This window comes from Lepus europaeus, chromosome 9, assembly GCF_033115175.1.
Source record: "Lepus europaeus isolate LE1 chromosome 9, mLepTim1.pri, whole genome shotgun sequence".
NCBI lineage: Eukaryota > Metazoa > Chordata > Mammalia > Lagomorpha > Leporidae > Lepus > Lepus europaeus.
The window spans coordinates 37,601,959-37,614,926 of record NC_084835.1 but is presented as its reverse complement, the minus strand read 5'-3'; the positions used below and the strand labels follow the sequence as shown (position 1 = coordinate 37,614,926).

The 12,968-nt window shown below is 41.7% G+C and overlaps 1 protein-coding gene across 1 annotated transcript in view; it reads left to right on the top strand.

Moving 5' to 3' along the window:
- The window catches only part of LOC133766249 (cadherin-related family member 3-like), a 92,489-nt gene that overhangs the window by 61,143 nt on the left and 18,378 nt on the right, over nt 1–12,968 (top strand). Inside the window, exon 11 of the mRNA XM_062199965.1 lies at nt 8,146–8,244. Within this exon, the coding sequence (XP_062055949.1) occupies nt 8,146–8,244 (99 nt within the window). The remainder of the gene's footprint in view (nt 1–8,145; nt 8,245–12,968) is intronic.

Genomic DNA, 12,968 nt, shown 5'->3' with positions numbered 1-12,968 from the left:
TCAAGGTTATTATTAATAAGTAATAATTTGGTCCCACCATTTTCCCATAAATATTCCCATTTTTTTTTACTTTGGATTTACTTTGTAGTTTTACTAGGAGATTCTCTGCCATCACATTCTTTCATAATGATGAGGATGAGTATCATTCTCTGTTTCTGTGTGTAGCACATCCTTAAGAATCACTTATTAGTGTCCATTTCACTTCAACAGGTTTCCCCTTTGGTGCTCAGTTGTCGCCGATCAGGGAAAACAAATGATATTTGTCTCTTTGGGACTGGCTTAATTCACTGAGCATGATGTTTTCCAGATTCATCCATCTTGTTGCAAATGACTGGGTTTCATTGTTCCTTACTGCTGTATAGTATTCTATAGAGTACATGTCCCATAATTTCTTTATCCAGTCTACTGTTGATGGGCATTTGGGTTGGTTCCAGGTCTTAGCTATTGTGAATTGAGCTGCAATAAATATTAATGTGCAGATGGCTTTTTTATTAGCCAAATTATTTTCCTTTGGGTAAATTCCAAGGAGTGGGATGGCTGGGTTGTATGGTAGGGTTATGTTCAGGTTTCTGAGGAATCTCCAGACTGACTTCCATAGTGGCTTAACCAGTTTGCATTCCCACCAACAGTGGGTTAGTGTCCCTTTTTCCCCACATCCTCTCCAGCATCTATTGTTGGTAGATTTCTGGATGTGAGCCATTCTCACCGGGGTGAGATGGAACCTCATTGTGGTTTTGATTTGCATTTCTCTGATTGCTAGTGATCTTGAACATTTTTTCATGTGTCTGTTGGCAATTTGGATTTCCTCTTTTGAAAAATGTCTATTGAGGTCCTTGGCCCATCTCTTAAGTGGGTTGTTTGTTCTGTTGTTGTGGATTTTAAATGGACACTATAAGAAACAATGACCTGATCAGCTCTTGTCCTGACTTTAGATGTACAGTGTAATACTTTATCCTTTTTAGTATTTGTTGTTGTTGTTGTTCTAGTACTAGTGGTTGAACTCTGTAATTAACACACAATTATTCTTAGGTGTTTAAATTTTAACTGAAAAGTGATCCCTGTTAAATTTCAGAGTGGAAAAAGCATGGGAGGAGATGTACAATTTGGGACATGCACAATCAGACTTGCCCCAAATGATGGAGTTAGAAATGTGCCAGGGGATTCCAATACAATCCCATCAAGATGGCATGTACCAATGCCATCTCACTAGTCCAAGTGATCAATTTCAGTTCACATTCGATGGCTCGGATAGGTCTAAGAATCAAAGGGGTCACACAAACAAGACAAGTGTCTGCTAATACTAACTGATAGAATCAAAAAGGGAGAGAAAGATCCAACATGGGAAGTGGGATACACAGCAGACTCATAGAATGGCAGATGTCCTAAACAACACTCTGGCCTCAGAATCAGCCCTTAAGGCATTCGGATCTGGCTGAAGAGCCCATGAGAGTATTGTAGGCATGGAAAGCCAAGATACCATGGAAAAGATAAAAAGAAGAAGACCTAAATGAAAGATCTCTGTGAGTGAGATCCCAGTGGAAAGAATGGGGCCATCAAAGAAGGAGGTACCTTTCTCCGAAGGGAGGAGAGAACTTCCACTTTGACTGTGACCCTATCGGAATAAGATCAAAGTCGGCGAACCCTAAAGGCTTCCATAGCCCTGGCAACTCATGACTAGAGCCTAGGGAGATTACTGACGCCATGAACAGGAGTGTCAAATTGTTAAGTCAGCAGCAGGAGTCACTGTGTACTTACATCCCATGTGGGATCTGTCCTTAATGTGTTGTCTAATGTGCAGTGATGCTATAACTAGTACTGAAACAGTATTTTTACACTTTGTGTTTCTGCGTGGGTACAAACTGATGAGATCTTTACTAATTATATACTGAATCGATCTTCTGTATATAAAGATAATTGGAAATGAAAAAAAAAAAACCTGGTGTTAAATTGGAAATGGCATAGAAAATTAATTAATTAAAAAAATATTATGTAGGATCTCTGTCTTTAATGTGCTGTACACTCTTATTTAATGCTATAACTAGTACTCCAACAGTATTTTTTTTTCACATTGTGTTGCTATATGGGGGCAAACTGTTGAAATCGTTACCTAATATATACTAAACTGATCTTTTGTATATAAAGAGAATTGAAAATGAATCATGATGTGATTGGAAGGGGAGAGGGAGCGGGAAAGGGGAGGGTTGTGGGTGGGAGGGAAGTTTTGGGAGGGGGAAGCCATTGTAACCCATAAGCTGTACTTTGGAAATTTATATTCATTAAATAAAAGTTTAATTAAAAAAAAAGAATCACTTATTAGACTGGACAAGTAGTAACAAATTCTTTCAATTTCTATTTGTTTTGGAAGGTCTTTATTTTACCTTCACTTATAAATGAGAGTTTTGCTGGGTATAGGATTCTAAGATGACAGTTTCCTTCTTTTAGCATTTGGACTATGTCTCTTGATTCTCTCCTAGCCTATAGAGTTTCTGGTGAGAAATCAGCTGTGTGTCTAATTGGAGATCCTCTGAAGCTAATCTGACATTTCTGTTATGCACATTTTAGAAGCTTTTCCTTATGTTTTACTGTTGAAAGTTTGACTATAATATGTCATGTTGAAGTTCTTTTTTGATTGTGTTTGTTAGGAGTTCCATGTGCTTCCTGTACTTGGATGTCCCTTTCTTTTTCCAAATTAGGGAAGTTTTCTGCTATAGTTTTGCTGAATATGCCTTCTAGTCCATTCTCTTTATACTCCTTCAGGAATTCCTAAGAAATATATGTTTGGTCATTTGATAATAATCCATAAATCTCAAACACTATTTTCAGTTTTTCTTTTTCTTTTTTTAAAAAGATTTATTTATTTATTTGAAAGTCAGAGTTACACACAGAGAGAAGAAGAGACAGAGAGAGAGGTCTTCCATCTGCTGGTTCACTCCCCAGATGGCCACATTGGAGCTGTGCTGATCGGAAGCCAGGAGCCAGGAGCCTCCTCCAGGTCTTCCACACGGGTGCAGGAGCTCAAGGACTTGGGCCACCTTCCACTGCTTTCCCAGGCCACAGCAGAGAGCTGGATCAGAAGTGGAGCACCTGGGACTCGAACTGGTGCCCATATGGGATGCCAGCATTGCAGGTGGAGACTTTACCCACTAAGCCACAGCACTGACCCCAATTTTCAGTTTTTCTAATTTCTTCTTCTTTCTCCTCCTCCTCTTCCTCCTTCTTCTTTTTCTTTTTTCTGACTGAAAAATTTCCAAGGATTTGTCTTCTAGCTCAGATATTCTTCTTTCTGCCTCACCAGGACTGTTGTTGAGGCTTTCCTCTGTATTTTCTATTTGACATACTGAGTTCTTCATTTATAATATTTCAGGTTTCTTTTGCTTCCTTATCTCAATCTTTCAGCAAAAGTTCTCATCCATATTGTGTAAGGATTTCTTTACCTCATGACTTTGTTTCTCTGTGTTTCTGAGTACTATTATGTTCATTCTTTTGAATTCATTTTCAGGCATTTCATCAATCTCTTTTTCTTCATATTCTAATATTGAAGTGTTGTGTTCCATTTGGGGAGTCATATTGCCTTTCTTGTGCTTACTGTATTTCTGTGTTTATTTTTAGGCACTTGTGGAATCAGTTGTTGTTTTTTTTCTCTGATGGGTTTTATCTTTGAACTGTGCTTCTGTGGTTTAGTGGGGTGTCTGCTCCTGCAGTGCATACCCAGAGGCATGTGCCTGATGGGGCCAGGGAGCTCTGGTCAGTTCTCAGTTGTGGGGTGAGGAGACAGGGTGACACCTGAGTTGGGCATGGTAGATCTCCTCTGTTGTCAGCACTGGGGAGGATCTGGTTATGTCTGTTGTTATAATCACAACCTCACTTCATCTCTTCTGGGGTGATCATTTCCTAGGTTTAGTCCACAGTGGGTACAACCCCCGACCAACACAGGTGCATGAACTGAACAAAGGATCTACGCAGTCCACAGTGTGAGCATGGAACCCTCTGTGGTGACCCACCGCAGGCAGGCAGGGAGCTCTGAGCCTCTGAAGCCAGATACGCTGGTTGTACAGAGACCCAGCTACACCCCGCACCCTATCATGCAGCTACAGGGTTCCCACAGTCATAGTGCACAAGATTCCCACAATCACAGGGTACAGGAGATCCACTGTCAGGCCTGTGAGCCTGCCTCATCCATGGAGAGAAGAGAGGTGTTCCTAGAGCCGGCTGCCTGTGGGTGCTCCACTTTGGAAATTTGAGCCTCAGAGTTTGGGATAGGTTAAGGGGATGGAAGCAGCTCACAATGCTAAGTGGGTGCCCAGTCCCCTGTCAACTCTCTTGGCCATATTCAAAGTCAGTGGGGAATGCAGGTTTTTCCCTCTGGCAAAATCCCCTGATTGCATGTGCAGGATAGCTGCCGCAGCCTCTACTTGCATTAAGGTGACATTTTTCCTCTGCTGGTCACCAGGTGCCCTTGTCGGGGGACAGTGAGAAAGAAGTGTACTTTTCCTTCAATGGACTAGGTAGATGCCTTGTCCCCTGCTAGGGCTCCAGCTCGGACTTAAAGTCAGGGTGATCCACCAAGTTCTCCCTCAGGCAGTATCACCAGCACACTGGCTGCTGCTACAGTCTGCTCTCTCCTTGCTCTCAGCAGCTGGCATCCCTTCGAGTCTCCAGAGGCTGGAGTTGTGGGTGATGTCCCTGCTCGCTGCTGCAGGTTTGTATTTTGCGTGCTGCTCCACAGTGTCTCTCTTCTTTCTATAGCTTTGCCACTGCTAACTTCTCTATAGCTCTCCACTGGGAAGGCACTTCCTCCACTTTTCTTTTGTTGTCTTCCCCACTTCCCAACTTCTGGGGTGAGCTCACTTTATATTTTAAAATATAAAGCTGTATCATATTTGAGACAGTTTTGCTACATTAGTCAAATGATAGAAGTAGGTAGTTTGTGAAATAGGTAGAGCTATATTGGAAGTTTCCCTTGAATGTAGGAAGACTTCTCACCTCTAAGGAGCACCTTCAACAATACAGCACTTTTAAATACAGCCCTGGCTGGAGATTCTGGGAGCTAGAAATGACAAGGAATGTGTAGACCCAACTCTGATACTTGAGTGACTTTATGTCTAGTAAATTAGACTAATACCTGTTACCTCTTATTTGGAAACAACCAGATGTTGGATAATATATATTCCAAACATGTAAGTAGTTGGATGCTTGTAAATTTATTTTATTTGAGTTATTTCACTTAATATAGCTGAAACTATTGTTAGGACACATTGTGAGTCGCTTGCCAAGTTTTTGCAGTTCATGCCATTCTTGAAATTGTGGAGTATAGTTACTCCTATTTGCTATTTTGTCTTCTTATAATTATTCCATCATTTGGTAGAATAGGCCTTTGGCACAGTAAAATTAATTCCACTTAAAGTGCTTGAGCATGAATTCCTTGGCATTTTGGGGTGTAGCAGCCATAGTTTTGCTAATTGCAAAATACTCTTTGGTACATATTTAAATTGTGTGCTGTGGATACAGAGTGGAGTACTTAGTGGCAGGTGAACTAAGCCAACCATCTGCCATCTGCTTTTATCTTCATTTTGAACACAGATTAAATGCCCCAAGGGGTTTTTACATGTCCAACTACATATTACCATATTAAGAGTGAATTTGTTAACTATAGAGGTATTTGTGAAAATAATAGTCTGAATTTTTTTGCATACTTCTATCATTAATATCAAGGGTCTATTGTCTCTGAAAAGCAGAACAATATCTAAGATGTGGGCATTTGGGTGGCAAATGCAGGGTTAGCAGTAGGGAGGAAGGGAGCATCTAGAACAGGGGTGAGTTTGGGTTCCTGTGAGAACTCTGAATCATTGAGGTGGCTGTGTGGATTTTTGGTTTAGGAAGAATTCTGAAGTTGCATGTGGGAGCAGTGGGAGAGAGAACTTTGTCTTTCATGGAAGTAGAAGGGTGTTATGACGGCATGTTTGCAACCAAACATAAATTGGTACTAAACAACAATCAGTCTTTCTAGAACTCTTAAAATCTCTCTTGACTCACTGATACAAGAGGTTTAATTGCACTAAATCTACAAAGTGATGTGTAGACTTAGGTGCCCTAACTATACGAAGAGGTGATGTGCAAGGGACGACAGGGACTCAAGTGTGGCAAAATGCCCAGAAGGATTCTTAATGTGTTTTCTCTGTTGCTTGCTTTTGGGGTTTTATGCAAAAGCCTACTACATTGCCTAATTGACCTTTTAGAATGGGTGAATTTTCTTGTAGATACTCATCCTGAGGGTTTAGCTAGTTAAAAAAAATCTGCCTTTCTCACCTTATTTGAGCCTTTCCCCAATATGCAAGGGCAAAAAGTCTCTCACAGTAGTAAATCCATATCCTGTCTGGGAAACCCCATCACACTCAGAGCTGCTCATAAAGGATGCTCGAACACCCCACATGTAGTGCTGTCTCTTTTTATAGGCCTGCTAATTAGCACAATCTTGAGTCTTTATGAATGCAATAAAGTATCACAGTATGGCAGAGTTGTAAATGGTACCTGTTCTTTCAACACATAGAAGGGATTTATTGAGGGAAAAATATAGGCTTTAGCATACATCACCTGCCTTTGTAGAATAGTGCTTCTTAATCTTTCTTGGGAGTCAGGGGTACCATTGAGATGCTCAGTAATGTTGTAGACACTATCCCTTGAAACATGTACATATCATATCCAAAGTATAAAGAATGCCACAAGTACAAGTTATATGAATCCAAGATTAAATCCCATTTCATATAGGAAGCATAGATTTTCAGACGTGACAATACACACACATTCTGCTGAACATGAATTCTGCAAGATAAACTACTAAAGAATTCTCTGATCATATAAATTTGGGGAACAAAGTATACCTGGGAGTTCAAAATACACAATGGCACATTAGGAATCCTAAGAAATTTTCTTGTGAAGAAATTTTTTTATCTCTGTTTAGCTTATTATTAGCACCTCAAAGGCAATAATTCAGAAGATGTTAGCAGTCACATGTTGGCCCAATACCCACTCAGTGATTTACTAGTTTTGTGACCTTTGGTTAGGAACTTAACTCTGACCCTTAGAGAAAAATATTAGCAATGAGAAGCTAGTGCCTTGTACAGTTAGCGCTAATTATTATATTTTATTTAAAAAACTCTAGTTGTTTGCTTTTATGTTGGAACATCAGATTCCTTATTTTTGCCAACTTTCTCATATGTTAATTTAACCTGTTGGTCTGAAATGCAGAGTTTCTTTTCTATAACACACAGCATACAAATATCTGGATTTAACAACTTAAATTTTTATCTTTTGAAAATCCTTTCTTGGGGTAAGTGTTGGGGATAGAAGTTCAGATGCTGCTTGGTTTGTCCCATATTGCAGCGACTGTATTTGAGTCACACCTCTACTGCTGACTCCAGCATCCTGCTAATAGGTGCCCCGGGAGGCAGTAGGTGATGGATCAAGTACTTGGGTCTCTGCCACCCATGCAGGAGACTTGGAGTGAATTCCTGCCTCAGGTTTTGGCCTGGCCCAGTTCTACTGTTGCAGGTATTTGGGGAGTGAACCAGTGGATGGGAGAACTCTCTGTCTTTCTGCCTTTTCAAACAAATAAAAGAAAAAACAACTTCTTGGACATGATCTCATTTTGTTCTCAGATATTTACTGTTCTGAAGGAGATTAAAATTAATATTATTCCTTTATTGATAAAGAAAAGAGAGGTGAAGCTTGTGCAAGGCCACAGAGTGTACGTGAAAGTCAAGCCTGGAATGTGGGTTTTCTGAGTCTCTTTTCATTGTTCCTTCTAAGCTATATGTTAGAAGCACAAGTCTCTCACAGTAGTAAATCAAGATAGAATGTCATTTGCTAGGTTGAGAGTGATGCTCCAGCAAACTCTCTAATGGTGAAGATTGCACCCATGAAAAATATAGTAATCAAATTTGTATAAAATATGTTGTTAGACATTTATATACAAGGGGTCTAAATTATGCATATCTAAGCAGATATTTCTGTTGCATAAAGTCAAGTGTGGCATGCACTAATGACATAATCACGACTAAGTTGCTTTGGCTAGCACTAGAATTTGCTGGGATTCTTGCAGGACACAGAATCAACAGCAAAGAATTTATTTACTGCTCACTTTTACAGTCACTGTGACAGTCATCGTGGTGATTGCTCCAGCCAATGACTTCAGCCCTGTATTTGAAGCTGCACACTATTCATTCTCAGTTCCAGAAACATCAGCAGGTAAGACATGCCTTGCTCCCATGCTGTTAAAACATGGACAAGGAAACGCCTAGCAGATCTCAAGTGAGTGGCCAGTGGAAAAGACCATGAAACACAAGCAGCTGAGGGAGCGTTGTGGGATTCAGACCTTCAGAGATTGAATTAATTTTCATTGGTAATGCCCTCAGTGTACTATCCTGATGGCTCCCCAGAGTCTCCTTTGAAATTTGATGTCAGACCTCACATTTTCTTTTCTTTCTTTCTTTTTTTTTTTGACAGGCAGAGTTAGACAGTGAGAGAGAGAGACAGAGAGAAAGGTCTTCCTTTTTCCGTTGGTTCACCCCCCAAGTGGCTACTACAGCCGGTGTGTTGTGGCCGGTGTGCTGCGCCAATCTGAAGCCAGGAGCCAGGTGCTTCCTCCTGGTCTCCCATGCGGGTGCAGGGCCCAAGGACCCAGGCCATCCTCCACTGCCTTCCTGGGCCACAGCAGAGAGCTGGCCTGGAAGAGGAGCAACCGGGACAGAATCCGTGCCCTGACCGGGACTAGAACCCGGGGTGCCCGCGCTGCAGGCAGAGGATTAACCTAGTGAGCCACAGCGCTGGCCTCATACCTCACATTTTTACAGTGGACAAATATACACTTAATTTTTATTTATTTATTTTATTTTTTTAAAGATTTATTTTTATTTTTATTTATTTGAAAGACAGAGTTAGAGAGAGGTAGAGACAGAGAGTGGTCTTCCATCCACTGGTTCACTCCCCAGATGGCCACAATGGCCGGAGCTGCGCTGATCCAGGAGCTTCCTCTGGGTCTCCCACATGGGTGCAGGGGCCAAGGACTTGGGCCATCTTCTACTGCTTTCCCAGGCCATGGCAGAGAGCTGGATCAGAAGAGGAGCAGTCGGGACTAGAACTGGTGCCAATATTGGATGCCGGCATTTCAGGCTAGGGTGTTAACCCACTGCGCCACAGCGCCGGCCCCTTAGACTTAATTTTATCCTGTTTCTTTTCTTTTTTGCCTCAAAAACAGGTCCAAGTGTAAAGAAGTAGGGGAAAGAGTGTGGTCATTGTCCATGAAATTTAGATCCCATGAACAACTGGTAGCGAAATATTGTGTCCCGAGTCAAGGTTTTGGTTAGCATTCTATCCCAGACATATATTCCTGATACATTGATCAGTATAGACCATGGAGCACTAAGTTTGTAAGAGAAAGCAGAGGTGAGACTTGTCTTCTGACATCCAAAAGGAGAACACATGAACCCCTCATCAGTTCTGTGGATAATGGAGCAGTAGACTTGACTTACACTTCAAGGGGTGGAGGGAAACTGTTATATGTTGTAGTCAAATGACACTGGTGTGTAGGAGCTAATTTTGGGGAATTTTATGCCTTGATTATTAGTAACAGACATTATTAATAAAAGTCATACAAACTTATTCATATAAATTATATTAAAACAAAATAAATACTAAAAGTATATCACTTCTTAATTATGTTAGATTTTCCTGTTATCTGTGCCCTTGAGTTATCTATATCTGTTGGAACTGCAGGGTGAAATGCTATATTCATAAAGTTGTGCTGCAGTCTGCTCTTGCAACTTAATGATGTGTCAATAGCTTGAAATAGGTAATAGTGGGGGTATTTTGTTTGATTCATTATTTTCTTAAATTTTCTAGACTTAAGAAAATGACAGAGAAAATGTTAATAATGCTGATGGAAAGCTGTGTGTGTTTGAGACTATTACCTTGAATAGCACAAAAAATGTAGAAATACATAGCCCTTCAGCAATCAAAATCTATTGTCCAATTCAACAAAGAAGCCATTGCAATCATTGACAAATGATTGAAGTTCTGACACGGTTTTGCTTTCACTTACTCTTTCACATAAAGGAAAATATCAACTAGAATTCTGTTGGAATTGCTCTCATTCATCAGTGCCAATCCAAGTGTTGTGATGGATGGGATAGTTTGGCAAAAACCAGCGAGAGCATTTGAGAATCACTCGCTACGTAGAGTTTACAATAAAGAGTAACGTGTATTTGGTTATTTTATGTAAAGTATGTGTTACACATTTTGGCACTAGTAGAATTTGTAACAAATTTATATACTTAGGTGGATATATATTCATACATATCATAACACAGACACATAACAGACACAGGCACACTGTCTTGATTTCGGAGAGCTGGTTGCTAAATATTTGCCAGCACACCACTGAGTGGAAACCCACACTACTTTAACCCAGCTTATTTCCTTGAGAGACAACTACACTATCACACACTTCTTCCTTGGGCAGCCTAGCAAATCAGAAGCCCACTTATTTGGATTTTGGTTCTTTATTTGCCGCACCAGGCAGCTTCGGATAATTTTTTAAACATCTCTATAACAGAAATACAAACCTGATTAGTTCCTAATTCTGGGATATCATACAACTGGATCCTACAATATATGAACATAAATGGCAGAAAATTTGAATATAATAAATTTATTATATACAGGATCCTGGATCCTCAAACCCCCATGAGCTTTTATCAGTTTGTAGGTACTTAATATTGATTTTTAAAAAAGATTTATTTATTTATTTGAAAGTCAGAATTACACAGAGAGAAGAGAGGCAGAGAGAGAGAAAGAGAGGTGTTCCATCTGATGGTTCACTTCCCGGATGACCGCAATGGCCAGAGCGGCGCCTATCCGAAGCCAGGAGCCAGGAACTTCTTCTGGATCTCCCATGTGGGTGCAGGGACCCAAGGACTTGGGCCATCTTCCACTGCTTTCCCAGGCCATAGCAGAGAGCTGGATCGGAAGAGAAGCAGCCGGGACTAGAACCAGTGCCCATATGGGATACCGGTGCTTCAGGCCAGGGCATTAACCCGCTGTGCCACAGCATCAGCCCCTTAATATTGATTTTTGATTACAGTAGTATATCATTTTTAAAAAATATTTATTTTATTTATTTGAAAGAGCCACAGAGAGAGGCAGAGACAGAGAGAGAGGTCCTCCCAGATGGCTGCAACAGCCGGAGTTGCGCCGATCTGAAGCCAGGAGACAGGAGTCTCTTCCGGGTCTCCCACATGGCTGCAGGGGCCCAAGGACCTGGGCCATCCTCCACTGCTATCCCAGGCCATAGCAGAGAGCTGGATCAGAAGAGGATCAGCTAGGACTAAAACCGGTGCCCATATCTGATGCCAGCGCCTCAGGCCAGGGTGTTAACCCACTGTGCCACAGCGCTGGCCCCAGTACATCATTTTTAAGAAAAGATTTATTTATTTATTTGAAAGTCACTTATAGACATACACACATCTGCTGGTTCCCTACACAAATGGCTGTAACAGCCAGGGCCAAATCCAGGAGCCAGGAGCTTCATCCAGGTTTCTCATGTAGGTGCTTGGACCTGAATAGTTAGGCCATCTTCTACTGCTTTCCCAGGCCCTTGGCAGGGACCTGGATTGGAACTGGAGCAGCCTGGTGTGTAATGGGACGCCAGCGACAGCTTCAACAACTTCACCACAATGCTGGCCCCTTACAGTCATACGGAACTTAACCATGGCTTTATATGATGTGAGAAATGTGCTATTAGGTGATTGAGTCATGGGAATTTCTTAGGGGCACTTATGTAAACTAGGGTGGCAACAATGTCACTAGTTTTTTTTTTCCCCTTTACTGCAATGAAATACCTGACACAGGCTACTTAAGAAGGAAATTAGTTTATTCTGATGTGTGGTTCTGGAGACTCATGTTCAAGGTCACGTGGCCCCCATTGTTTTTGGCATCTGACAAGGCAGTAGATAGGAATGGAGGAGCTTGGGCAGAGGGATGATCCCCAGGAGGCAGAGAGAATGTCTGGGCCAATCTCGAGTTTTCATAAAGAACCATCTCAGTGGAAGTACATTCTGTATGCAAAACCACAGTGATCTAAAGACCCCCCACAAGGCCCACCTCCTAGACACCATCATTAGATTGAGTTTCCACTCTCAGTACCATTAACTTACGACTTCGCTATTTAAGGTTTGTGCATGTTCAAGAGCCAGATCAAGTTTAAACCACAGAAGAGATACAATTTCTTGCCCTCCCCCTCCCTCACTGTGTCTAAAATCTGTTGCTGATTGAAGATTGTTACGTGGTATGTGACTGTAATCTTTTGTTGATGGAGCCTCATTACAGAAACTTTTTTTTTTTTTTTTTGACAGGCAGAGTTAGACAGTGAGAGAGACAGAGAGAAAGGTTTTCCTTCCATTGGTTCACCCCCAAAATGGCTGCTATGGCCGGCATGCTGTGCCAATCCGAAGCCAGGAGCCAGGCGCTTCCTCCTGGTCTCCCATGTGGGTGCAGGGAGCAAGGACCTGGGCCATCCTCCACTGTCTTCCCGGGCCATAGCAGAGAGCTGGACTGGAAGAGGAGCAACTGGGACTAGAACCGGCGCCCATATGGGATGCTGGTGTTGCAGGCAGGGGCTTTAACCCACTGCACCACAGCGCCGGCTCTATGTACTTTTGAACTATCTTCTATAAAATGGAGATAACTATAATTATCTCCTAGAGATGAAGATACACTGATAATTGTATATATGAGGGTACTTTAAAAAGTTCATGGAAAAGGACTGGCATGGTGGTGTAACTGGTAAAAGCTCTGCCTATGACACAAGCATCCCATATGGGTGCCAGTTTGAGTCCAGGCTGCTCCACTTCTGATCCAGCTCCCTGCTAATATGCCTGGGAAAGCAGTGGAAGGTGGCCCAAGTTCTTGGGCCC